The sequence below is a fragment of the Mesoplodon densirostris genome, chromosome 16 (genome assembly GCF_025265405.1).
Source record: "Mesoplodon densirostris isolate mMesDen1 chromosome 16, mMesDen1 primary haplotype, whole genome shotgun sequence".
Taxonomy (NCBI): Eukaryota; Metazoa; Chordata; class Mammalia; order Artiodactyla; family Ziphiidae; genus Mesoplodon; species Mesoplodon densirostris.
Genome location: NC_082676.1, coordinates 51,811,101 through 51,824,019, shown reverse-complemented (window position 1 = coordinate 51,824,019; position 12,919 = coordinate 51,811,101). Strand labels below are relative to the sequence as shown.

At 40.3% G+C, this 12,919-nt stretch overlaps 1 protein-coding gene across 2 annotated transcripts in view; it reads left to right on the top strand.

Moving 5' to 3' along the window:
• The window catches only part of VPS35L (VPS35 endosomal protein sorting factor like), a 125,362-nt gene that overhangs the window by 69,484 nt on the left and 42,959 nt on the right, over positions 1-12,919 (top strand). For both annotated transcript variants that reach the window (XM_060077719.1, XM_060077718.1), the window contains exons 20-24: positions 1,845-1,907; positions 6,421-6,506; positions 8,220-8,300; positions 10,244-10,307; positions 12,754-12,852. In XM_060077719.1, coding sequence (XP_059933702.1) covers positions 1,845-1,907; positions 6,421-6,506; positions 8,220-8,300; positions 10,244-10,307; positions 12,754-12,852 — 393 coding nt within the window. The remainder of the gene's footprint in view (positions 1-1,844; positions 1,908-6,420; positions 6,507-8,219; positions 8,301-10,243; positions 10,308-12,753; positions 12,853-12,919) is intronic.

Here is a 12,919-nt window from a genome sequence, read left to right as displayed (position 1 = left end):
CTGTTTGTTTGCTCTTTAGTTCCTCTAAGTCCTTGTTAAACGTTTCTTGTATTTTCTCCATTCTGTTTCCAAGATTTTGGATCATCTTCACTATCATTACTTTGAATTCTTTTTCAGGTAGACTGTCTATTTCCTCTTCATTTGTTTGGTCTGGTGGGTTTTTACCTTGCTCTTTCATCTGCTGTGTGTCTCTCTGTCTTCTCATTTTGCTTATCTTACTGTGTTTGGGGTCTCCTTTTCTCAGCCTGCAGGTTCGTAGTTCCTGTTGTTTTTGGTGTCTGCCCCCAGTGGGTAAGGTTGTTTCAGTGGGTTGTATAGGCTTCCTGGTGGAGGGGACGAGTGCCTGTGTTCTGGTGGATGAGGCTGTATCTTGTCTTTCTGGTGGGCAGGACCACGTTTGGTGGTGTGTTTTGGGGTGTCTATGAACTTATGATTTTAGGCAGCCTGTCTGCTAATGGGTGGGGTATGTTCCTGTCTTGATAGTTGTTTGGTGCAGGGTGTCCAGCACTGGATCTTGCTGGTCGTTGAGTGGAGCTGGGTCTTAGCATTGAGATGGAGATCTCTGGAAGAGCTTTCGCCTTTTGATATTATGTGGAGCTGGGAGGTCTCTGGTGGTCTAATGTCCCGAACTCGGCTCTCCCATCTCAGAGGCTCAGGCTGGACACCCAGCCAGAACACCAAGACCCTGTCAGACACACGGCTTCAGTCCTGGGTAGCTTCTCAATGGCAGTAGTTTTGCTGGTGGTCCAAATAAGGCTGGTTTTCCTTGCAATGTCTGAAGCAAGGCCTAGAGTGACACCCCATTGTGTGTGGCTTTCGCAGGCAGGACGTGGGGGTAGGCTTCTCTCCTGGCCGCAATTTTATGTAGAGGAAAGGCCTCCTTGGTTCTCCCGTGCTGAGGCACTGTGAACAGGACTCTGTGCATGTCAGGGTGAGGGGTGGTAGACATCAGTCCCTGGCCATCTAGGAAAGACCTCACAGACTGTGCTGCCGCCATCCTCGGGTAATGCCATGGCCTTTGACCCCACTGACAAACTCAGTCCAGTGCCTCTCCACTGAAGTAGTCAGAAAACACAGGACCGGGGCTTCCCTGGTGGCGCAGTGGTTGAGAGTCCACCTGCCGATGCAGGGGACACAGGTTCGTGCCCCGGTCTGGGAGGATCCCACATGCCACGGAGCGGCTGAGCCCGTGAGCCATGGCTGCTGAGCCTGCGCGTCTGGAGCCTGTGCTCCGCAATGGGAGAGGCCACAACAGTGAGAGGCCTGCGTACCGCAAAAAAAAAAAAAAAAAAAGAAAAAGAAAAACACAGGACCACCATGGGCTAGAATAGGGATCTGTAAACCACGGCCCATGTAGCCCACAACCTGCTGTGAATAAAGTTTTATCGGAACCCAGCCACACCCCTCTGTTTACACATTGTCAGTGACTGCTTTCCAGCTACAGCAGCAGAGTTGAGTAGTTGTGGTGACTGTATGGCCCTGTATAGAAAACGTTTGCCCACCTCTTGAATATTCATATCTGATTTGAACGGAGAGCTTTGAAGGGCAGGCATTGCTCTAAACACTGTAAGCAAACCATCCCATTTAATCCTCACAATGAGCGAGATACTGTTTTGCTCTCCAGTGTTACAGAAGAGAAGACTGAGGCCAAGTTGTTTCTCCAAGACTAGAGTAAGATGGGCAAACTCAGATTGAGACTAGGTTTAACCTAACCCAGTAATTCCCTGTTCCTTGTGTAATCTAGGTTTCCCTTATTGTAACTGTGATTGCAAACTATGGGCAGGGTTGCCTTTTTAAAAATATCGAAGTTTTATTAAAGATGTATTTTTCATTTTGTTTTGCAGCTTCAGTCAATAATTAAGAAAGTAATTGCACACTTCCATGATTTCTCAGTTCTTTTTTCAGTGGTAAGTAACTTTCCTTAACTATCTTTGGAATTTTGTATCTGACTCAGAGGTTCCTTTAGTGTCTCAGTAATTTTTTCATGGTGTCCTAGACCAAGAGAAATACTTAACAGTTCCGTTTTTTATTAAAAAAAATTAGTAAGGTTTGAACAATTTAAATATTTATGTCATGACAACTTAAGCATTACTTGAGAAAATAATACACATAGACTGATAGAAAAATATTGTCTTTATTTCATTCATTACTTACTATGGGATATGTGTACTTACTGGGTTTCACACAACTTCTCAAACCTTGGAATCAAATTGGACATTCTCTTCCTCATTGATTTTTGCATGGTACCCGCTTTTTATCACACAATGTAATGTTGAAACTATGATATACATCAAGCTAATAGTTGTCTCAGTGTCTGACAGAGTTGAGATTTCTTATATTTCCCTCAAAAATTTAAAATATCCTGTGACAACCTTCTCATTTGCTGCAGTGCCCTGGTCACATACAAATCTAGGTGATTCTCTGTGTAGTAACACTCTCTGCCCTGCCCTCAACTTTCCTTTTCCCTCTTTCTGCTTCCATTTCCAGTACTCTCACAGGACTGTAAGCTTTTGTTTATTTAATAATAAAGGCTGGGGGCTTCCCTGGTGGCACAGTGGTTGGTTGAGAGTCCGCCTGCCGATGCAGGGGACATGGGTTCGTACCCCGGTCCGGGAAGATCCCACAGGCCGTGGAGCGGCTGGGCCCGTGAGCCATGGCCGCTGGGCCTGCGCGTCCGGAGCCTGTGCTCTGCAATGGGAGAGGCCACAACAGTGGCCTGCGTACCGCAAAAAACAAACAAACAAACAAAATAATAATAAAGGCTGATATTTATTGGACTTTTGCCACGCCCCAAGCACTGAGCTAGAACTTTTTTTTTTCTTTAATTTTTATTGAAATATAGTTGATTTACAATGTTGTGTTAGTTTCGGGTGTACAGCAAGGTGATTCAGTTATACGTATATATAAATATATATTCTTTTTTTACATTCTCTTCCATTATAGGTTATTACAAGATACTGAGTATAGTTCCCTGTGCTATACAGTAGGTCCTTGTTGGTTATCTATTTTATATATAGTAGTGTGTATATTTTAATCCCAAACTCCTAATTTATCCCTCTCACCTACTCCCCTTTGGTAACCATAAGTTTCTATGTCTGTGAGTCTGTTTCTGTTTTGTAAATAAGTTCATTTGTATCCTTTTTTTAGATTCTACATACAAGCAATATCCTATGATATTTCTCTGTCTGGCTTACTTCACTTAGTATGATAATCTCTAGGTCCATCCATGTTGTTGCAAATGGCATTATTTCATTCTTTTTTATGGCTGAGTAATATTCCATTGTGTGTGTGTGTGTGTGTGTGTGTGTGTGTGTGTGTACACGTATATACATATGCACCACATCTTATTTATCCATTCATCTGTCAGTGGACACTTAGGTTGCTTCCACATCTTGGCTGTTGTAGATAGTGCTGCTATTGGGGTGCATGTATCTTTTCGAATTATGTTTTTCTCTGGATATATGCCCAGGAGAGGAATTGCTGGATCATATGGTAGCTCTGTTTTTAGTTTTTTAAGGAACCCCCATACTCTTCTCCATAGTGTCTGTACCAATTTACATTCCCACCAGCACTATAGGAGGGTTCCTTTTTCTTCACACCCTCTCCAGCGTTTATTATTTGTAGACTTTTTGATTATGGCCATTCTTTTGGGTGTGAGGTGACACATCATTGTAGTTTTGATTTGCATTTCTCTAATAATTAACAATGTTGAGCATCTTTTCGTGTGCCTTTTGGCCATCTGTACATGTTCTTTGGAGAAATGTCATTTTAGATCTTCTGCTTATTTTTTGATTGGGCTGATTTTTTAATACTGAGCTGTATGAGCTGTTTTGTATATTTTGAAGATTAATCCCTTGTTAGTCACATCATTTGCAAATATTTTGTCCCATTCTGTAGGTTGTCTTTTTGTTTTGTTTATTGTTTCCTTTGCTATGCAAAAGCTTTTTAAGTTTAATTAGGTTCCATTTGTTTATTTTTGTTTTTATTTCCATCACTCTAGGAGGCAGATCCAAAAAGATACTGTGGCAATTTATGACAAAGAGTGTCTTGCCTACATTTTCCTCTAGAAGTGTTATAGTATCTGGTCTTACATTTAGGTCTTTAATCTGTTTTGAGTTTATTTTTGTGTATGGTGTTAGAGGATGTTCTAATTTCATTCTTTGCATGTAGCTGTCCAGTTTTTCCAGCACCACTTATTGAAGAGACTGTCTTTTTTCCATTGTATATCCTTGCCTCCTTTTTTGTAGATTAATTGACCATATGTTTGTGGGTTTATCTCTGGGCTTTCTATCCTGTTCCATTGATCTGTATTTCGGTTTTTGTGCCAGTACCATACTGACTTGATTACTGTAGCTTTGTAGTATAGTCTGAAATCAGGGAGCCTGATTCCTCCAGGTCCGTTTTTCTTTCTCAAGATTGCTTTGGATATTCGGGTCTTTTGTATTTCCATGCAAATTTAAAATTTCTTTCTAGTTCTGTGAAAAATGCAGTTGGTAATTTGATAGGAATTGCATTGAATCTGTAGGTTTCCTTGGGTAATATAGTTGTTTTGACAACATTGATTCTTCCAATCCAAGAACATGGTATATATCTTTCCATTTGTTTGTGTCATTTTTTATTTCTTTCATCAGCATCTTAAAGTTTTTGGAGTACAGGTCTTTTGCCTGCTTAGGTAAGTTTATTCCTAGGCATTTTATTCTTTTTGATGCAATGGTAAATGGGATTGTTGCCTTAGTTTCTCTTTCTGACCTTTCATTGTTAGTGTATAGAAATGCAACAGATCCCTATGTATTAATTTTGTATCCTGCAACTTTACCGAATTTATTGATGAGCAAGCTCTAGTAGTTTTCCAGTAATGTCTTTGGGGTTTTCTATGTATAGTATCATGTCATCTGCAAACAGTGAGTTTTACTTCTTCTTTTCCAATTTGGGTTCCTTTTGTTTCTTTTCCTTCTCTGATTGCTGTGGCTAGCACTTCAAAACTATGTTGAATAAAAGTGGTGAGAGTGGACATCCTTGTCTTGTTCCTGATCTTAGAGGAAATGCTTTCAGCTTTTCACCATTGAGTATGATGTTAGCTGTGGGTTTGTCATATATGGCATTTATTATGTTGAGGTAGGTCCCCTCTATACCCACTTTCTGGAGAGTTTTTATCATAAATGGATGTTGAATTTTATCAAAAGCTTTTTCTGCATCTATCGAGATGATCATAGTGGTTTTCATTCTTCAATTTATTAATGTGGTGTATCACACTGCTTGACTTGTGGATATTGAAAAATCCTTGCGTCCTTGGGATAATGATCCCATTTGTTCATGGTGTATGATCTTTTTAATGTACTGTTGGATTCAGTTTGCTAGTATTCAGTATTTTGTTGAGGATTTTTGCATCTATGTTCATCAGTGATATTGGCCTGTAATTTTCTTTTTGATGGTATCTTTGTCTGATTTTGGTATCAGGGTGATGGTGGCCTCATAGAATGAGTCAATTTTTTGGAATAGTTTATTAACTCCTCTCTAAATGTTTGATAGAATTTGCCTGTGAAGCCATCTGGTCCTAGACTTTTGTTTGTTGGGAGTTTTTAAATCACAGATCAATTTTAGTACCTGTAATTGGTCTGTTTTATATTTTCTATTTCTTATTGGTTCACTCTTAGGAGATTGTACCTTTATAAGAATTTTTCCATTTCTTCTAGATTGTCTGTTTTGTTGGCATGTAGTTGCTGTAGTAGTCCCTTATGATTCTTTGTATTTCTGTGGTATCAGTTGTAACTTCTTTTTCTTTTCTAATGTTACTGATTTGGGCCCTCTCCCATTTTTTCTTGATGAGTCTGGCTAAAGGTTTATCAATTTTGTTTATCTTTTCAAAGAACCAGCTTTTAGTTTTGTTGATTTTTTCTATTGACTTTACATGGATTGCCTCAGATCATTTTCAGAACACCACTGGGAAGGCACGAGTAGTAATGAGTCCCACTTTACAGATGAGGAAACTGATGCTGGAAGAGGTGGAGTAACTTGCTTAAGGTCACACAGCCACTGAATGAGGAGTCAGGTTGCAGAAGCTGCTCTGAACAACTCTGACTCTTCTTTCTCTGTTCCTCTATACAATCATTAAAAGATTGAAGCCTCCTTTGCCTTCTGCTACCAAGAAGAGCTTATGCTCTTCTAAAGGTTGTCCAGATGATTCACCAAAATGTTAACTGGTCCCAGCCCTGGTCCTTGGGCATGTGCTATTTGTTTTAATAGTAATAGTTTTAAAATCCTCAGAGTTCTCTCCTTGCTTTCATGTGAATCCTGATCAGATCTGCCTAGAAAGATGAACAACTCTTCCTCTGTTTTGCCCTTCAAAGAAAAAGTAACCCACAAATTCCTTCCAGTAACTTGTGTAAATTGCAGGTAGAGTGCTTTTATTATTTTTTTTAGGAGAAATTTCTGCCATTTCTGGACATGTTCCAAAAAGAGAGTGTGCGGGTGGAGGTTTGCAAATGCATCATGGAAGTTTTTATCAAGTAAGTGTAACATGATGTAATCAGAAGCTTCAATTCCTGCTGCCCTTGTGAAGCCTGTTGCTAAGAAATCAATTTATGCATTTTGAGGGCCTCTGATGTAGTGATATATTTATACCTAAAATAACATTGAGAGAAAAACCACATTAAAAGGATCAGTCATGATAAAAGTTTATAATTAGCTTAAGAAGACAAAATAATAAATGTTAACAGAGCCTGACCATCACCCATATCTCACTCCTGTGATTTGGGAAGGAGCAATCTATTGATGTACTATTTAGGAAGTGTCATTTTAAAAGATAAAGTCATTCTTCTCAAGATACCAGAGCTAGAAAGGTTTCTATCTTTAATGTGTAGATTTGTGATCAGTTTTCAACTTAGTTCCTTTCATTTTATTGATTAAATCTGTTTTCCCAAAACTGCCTACTGCTGATGGTACATGAAATACTTTCAGGTGGTACATGGAAGAGAGATTTTTATTTTTATTTTAAAACGTGTATTTAAAGTATGTTAGATAATATATAACTAGTTTAATCAGTGACTTCAAATGTATTATTCTTTAGGACAAGGTTATGTTAAAAGTTCAAGTCCCTTTAAATATTAAGTACATAGATGTGATTAAAAAAATATGTTAAGATGGAGCTCAAGTAACCAGAGTTTGGAAAATTGAGTTAGAAGTTGCTGGAATGTATGTTTTAAGCTTTCCTTGTATTACCTTTCTAGAAGGTTAATTCCATATGCTTGAAACAAGTATACCTACTTTACTTACATAAAGATTTGTTGGGACTTCCCTGGTGGTCCAGTGGGTAAGATTCCATGCTTCCAATTTAGGGGACCCAGGTTCAATACCTAGTCGAGGAACTAGATCCTGCATGCTGCAACTAAAGATCCCGAGGGCTTCCCTGGTGGTGCAGTGGTTGAGAGTCCGCCTGCCGATGCAGGGGACACGGGTTCGTGCCCTGGTCCGGGAAGATTCCACATGCCGCGGAGCGGCTGGGTCCGTGAGCCATGGCCGCTGAGCCTGCGCGTCCGGAGCCTGTGCTCCGCAATGGGAGAGGCCACAACAGTGAGAGGCCCGCGTACAGCAAAAAAATAATAATAATAAATAAAAATAAAATAAAGATCCCAAATGCCGCAGTGAAGGTCCTGTGTGCCACAGCTAAGACCTGATGCAGCCTAGTAGATAGTTAGATAAATAAATATTAAAAAAAGAGAGAGAGAGATTCCATGCTTCCACTGTAGGGGGTGTAGGTTCCATCCCTGCTTGGGGAACTAAGGTCCCATGTGGCACGTGGTGCGCCAAAAAAAAAAAAAGATTTGTTATAAGAGCGTGTCCTTTTACGTTATTTGAGAAACCAAATTAATAATTTTGCCTGGCACTTAACACAGTTATGGACAGGTTGTTGGGACAGCTTTAGAAATTCAAGAAACACGGTAAGAAAACAGATTTGCCCTTTGCCTGGCTTAGGAAATGTATCAGTTTTACCATGATTTTGTAGTTAGGAGAAGTTATGATATGTTAGAAGAGCAAACTTGTTACTTAAAGGAGAATTAAGAGAAAACTAGATCATTGTCCATTGCTGGTGATCTGGGCCATGTTAAATGCCAACCAGATAATTTACTGCTTCTCACATATGTATCGTAGATGAGAACTAAATCTGTGCTTTCTGTCGTCTCAGTGGACATGGCTTTTACTGTTATCTAAATGTCTTCTAGGCATCAGCAAGAGCCCACTAAGGACCCCGTCATTCTGAACGCCCTTTTGCACGTTTGCAAGACCATGCATGACTCTGTGAAGTAAGCCATGTTTAAGGCTGAAACGAGCCTGGATTGGGTCTTAATGCCACATAATAGTACATTAGGGAATTACTGCTTTAAGCTGCCACTGTGAATAATATTATTTTATGGAGTCTATTAAGATACATGTTAACAAGGACATTCCAGTCCAGGGGAGAAGGGAGGCTGAGCTGAGGGTAACCTTCCTGAGAAAATGAGATGGCAGATGTTTTTACAAAGGGATTTCTGTTGGGAGGAAAAGGCTGGTTTCATCCAAGTGAACTCATACTCCATGTCTCCTGGAGATTTCTGAGAGCAGCAGATAGTATAATAATGAGTTCACTCATCCAGTAACATAGCCTTTAAGTTTTTTCTCAATATTAGCCAATTATTTAAAATTCAAATAAAATTGCTTATATTCCTTACATGAAGGACTTTAGTTTGTTGAGTATACTTGAGGGTCAGACCTACCCGTGGGCCTTACCTTTGGGTCAAAAGCCAAATTATCTCCTTTGCTTTCTAGTTTTATTTGTCTTATCTTTTTTTCTTTTTTATTACATGTTTCCATTTGACTGTGTTTGAGGCAATTCCTGCTTATTCGTGGCAGAAATTTTGGTCCCCAAAGAATTTTTAAACACAGCAGCTTGATTCACAGGAAAATGTTACAAGAAATGAGAAAATTGTTTTGGAACTTAACCATCAACAAAGATGAATTGTATTTCTTTTCCCCTGAATTTTAGAATCTTTATTTCATGACTTTGTGCTTTCAACTTCACAAGTAGTTTTCAAAATCAAAATATCCAGACTTTTTATAATAAATGGAACTGATAGACTTTAGTTGCACAAAAATAGAAATAAAGGCACAAAAAACATTTAGAAAGGTACTTGTATTAGTAGGACATTGGTTTTGGCCTAAGCAAAATAGAAGATGTATTTCTCTTATGAGAAGTGTGAAGCCAAAAGGTGGGGGTGGGGTAGCTCTGCTTCAGAACATCATCCAGGAGCCCAGGTTTCTTGTCTTACTGCTCTGCTATTCCTCCGGGGTGTTGTCCTTGCTTCCTGGTGGAGGTGACTTACCTCAACCGTGTCCATGTTGCAACCTGCAGGCATTGGAGGACAGCACCCTCCTTTTAGGGACACAACTTGGGAGGCTCGTACATCACTCGCATTCACATCCCATTGGCCAGAACTGTCATGTGACTACTCCTAGCTACAAAGGAGTTTGGGAAATGTAGTCTCAAAGAATGAAGGGGACACTGCATATTGGGGGACAGTATGCAGGCTTTGCCAATACAGACTTGTTTTCCCTTAGAACAAACCAATAAACAGGAGCCTTGGTCTTTGGCTCTTAAAATTTTTTAAAATAAATTTGGAGAACTATTTATAAACCTTTACATGTATTATCAAAACTATAAGGACTTGACATTTTTTCATTTATATTCATACTAAATTTGCTATTAAACAGAAGCACCTGAGATCTGTGATTTACTTTAAGCTGTATCTCCAAAATAAGGTAGATTGATGGATGGAGAGAGTAATGGAGAGTTATATGATAAAGCAAATATTGTAAAATGATAATAGTAGGGTGTATTGGTGTTCACTGTATAATTTCAACTTTGCTACATGTTTATACTTTTTATAGTAAAATGTTGAATGAAATTTCTCTGAAATACAAAATTTGAAGTTGGACCTTGCTATCCAAATTCCAAAGAAGAGAGTTACCTTCTCTTTTGCTGTTAATAAATATATCTTGAGAATAGCATCTTTGAGAGAAATTAGAAATTAGAAAATGTTAATTTAGATTACATATTTTCATCAAAAGAAACACATACATGGAAGTTTTTTAAGTCTAGAAAATGCAAAATGTTCTTACCTGTTAAGTTGCTTACTTCTAATACTTTTTTTCCCTTTGGAAACCTTCATTTATCACCTCAATGTTAATTATGTACAATTATTGATTTTAGTGCACTCACTCTTGAGGATGAGAAAAGAATGCTGGCATATTTGATTAATGGATTTATAAAAATGGTAAGTATTGGGGAAGAAGTTTCAGTGCACTTGGAAATGTGATGTAATTGTTTATCCTTCCTCTGGTGAAAGCAGTTAACATTATGTTCCCTGGTGCTTTTCATTTTTATAGCGATAAGATGAAATTAGAAAACAACTTATATTAGCCAGCACTCCCCTGGGGGCAAGGAGAGCCAAGACAAACTGGCTTAAGGAAAAAATAAAAAGGGGAGGGTGGCCGGGGACTTGCTGGCTGATGTGACATAAAGTCCAGGAAGAGACCTCTCAGAAGGAGCAGCTGGACCTGGGGTCTCTGTGGTGTAGTCAGGACCCGCCATGTGTGTGTCTTTGGCTCGTGGCTCTTCTCTCTTGGCGTCCTTCCCAGGCAGGCTCACTCCCCATAAGAGCTCCGGGTTTCCATTCCTTCCAGCTCTGCAGCCCAGCCCGAAGGGCTCCAGCAGAAGTCCTGGGGCTGAGTCTCTTTGGATTAATTTGGATCACCAGCTCATCTCTGAGCAAATTGCTGCTGTGAGAAAGAATGAACACACAGATCGGCCAGGCTAGGGGGACAGGCATACCTGGGCAACTGAATCACGTGGACCAGGAGTGGGAGAAGGGGCTTCCTTTTTTTTTCTTTTTAATAAAGCCAGTTTACATTTTTTCTTTTCTGTTTTTTATTATTATTTTTTGGCCGTGCTGTGCGGCTTGTGGGATCTCAGTTCCCTGACCAGGGATGGAACCTGGGCCATGGCAGGGAAAGCCCAGAATCCTCAGCCCCAGGCCACCAGGGAACTCCCTGGAGAAGGGGCTTCCTGCAGCACTTGATGTGCTCTCATCAGATGCTGGTGAAAACAATTTGGGGGTCAGGTCGGGGGGAGAAATGCCGAGTGTTCACTCTCCATTCGTCCTAGTTACCCAGTGCTGTATGACAACTCACCCCAAACTTAGTGGCTTAAAATAACAGTGTTTTATTCATTCTTAGAATTCTGTGGGTTGGCTGGATAACCAGGCCGCTCTGTATGATGTCAGAGGTGTGGCAGAACTGGGGCTGGAGGATCCGGGACAGCCTTGAGCACGTGTCTGGGGTCTTGGTGGTGGCTGTTGGCTGGGGTGGCTTATTTCTCGGCCATGTGACCTCTTTCTCTCCATCATTCTCTCATCATTCACTCATCTCAGTGAGCTCTTGTGTGGTGAGGGCGAAATCAGAAGCTGCAGGGCCTTTGGAGGTTCAGAAATCACACAGTGATCTGTGCTGCTTCCTGCTTCATTCTGTTGGTCAAAGCAAGTCCCAGGGCCAGCCCTCTGGAAGTGGAGGAAAGCAGATTCCACCTTTGGATGGGAAGAGTCTACAAGGACACTGCGAAGGGACAAGCAGAGCAGGAGGCATTGTCGCAGGCTTCTTTGGGAATAACCCACCAGTCCATCCCTGCCAGAACAACCTTTGCCTTAATTCTCAGGGCACAAATCTAAAATACCCACTGCTGCCAGTATCTGCTGTTGGAATAGAAAAGTCAAGACAAAAGCTGACTGAGATGCAAGTAACTAGATCACTTTGAAAATCACCTTGAAAATGTGACTCATTCAACAACAGGGGTCAATTTAACCATGGGTAAAATACCGATTTTGATGAAAATTCAGGATTAGCCTTTTTATGTACTGAATACCTATGACTGTTACCAGGTGCCTCTCTTGTTCCCTTGAGTTATATGCTGATCACGTGGTATTTATCCTTTTATGGGTTTATCTGAAAGCCACCAAGTTATAATGGAAAAGAATATGAGGAAATAAGATGTGAAACCTGATAGCTCTAATGGAAATTGTGACATTAAACCTCCTCCAGACAAAAATGATTGCTGTAGCAGTAAAGTTTGTCCTACCAACCAGCTGTTCATAAATTTGAAGAAATAGGAGTAGAGGGGATTTTTAATGGTGGAAAAACATCCATCTATAGCTCTAGCAGCCTCCAGTGAGCTGCCGAGGTTGGAATCCCCTTCAGGAAGCAGAAGGGTTTGGCCCTTATGAGGGAACCCCTCTGACAAATGGCTCCCAATCACCAAATCTGTGTTCTGTGAAAAGGCCACAGCTGATGAACAAAATTCCATCATTTCCTTTCCAGTGGTTTCCTTCTAGCCTGGGAAATCCTCTTTACATTTTGAGATTCTGTTTTATACCCTTTGGTCTTTTTATGTTCTACAACGATGCCGGTGTCATGAAGATGAGGTGGTAATAGTAACGTTTCCGTTCTCTGCTGGGTGAAGTAATGTGAAGTCTAGTTAGAGTATATTCCAGTGCACGGATGTGTGTGTTTGCTTACATACGACTGAGATAGCCACCATTTATAGCTGTGGGATTTTTGGTGACTTGTCATCACAGCACCTCCCCTGCCCCCACAAGCTCAGGCAAAAGCTTTCTAATTGTGTGCTCACAATGGAGATAACATCATCAGCATCTTTCTCTTTGATTCTAGGTGTCCTTTGGCCGTGATTTTGAACAACAGCTGAGTTTTTACGTTGAGGCCAGGTCGATGTTTTGCAATCTGGAACCTGTTCTTGTGCAATTGATTCATGTAAGGATTTTCATTCATTCATGTGTTCTCTCAATACATATTTATTGATCATCAAGCCATGCACCAA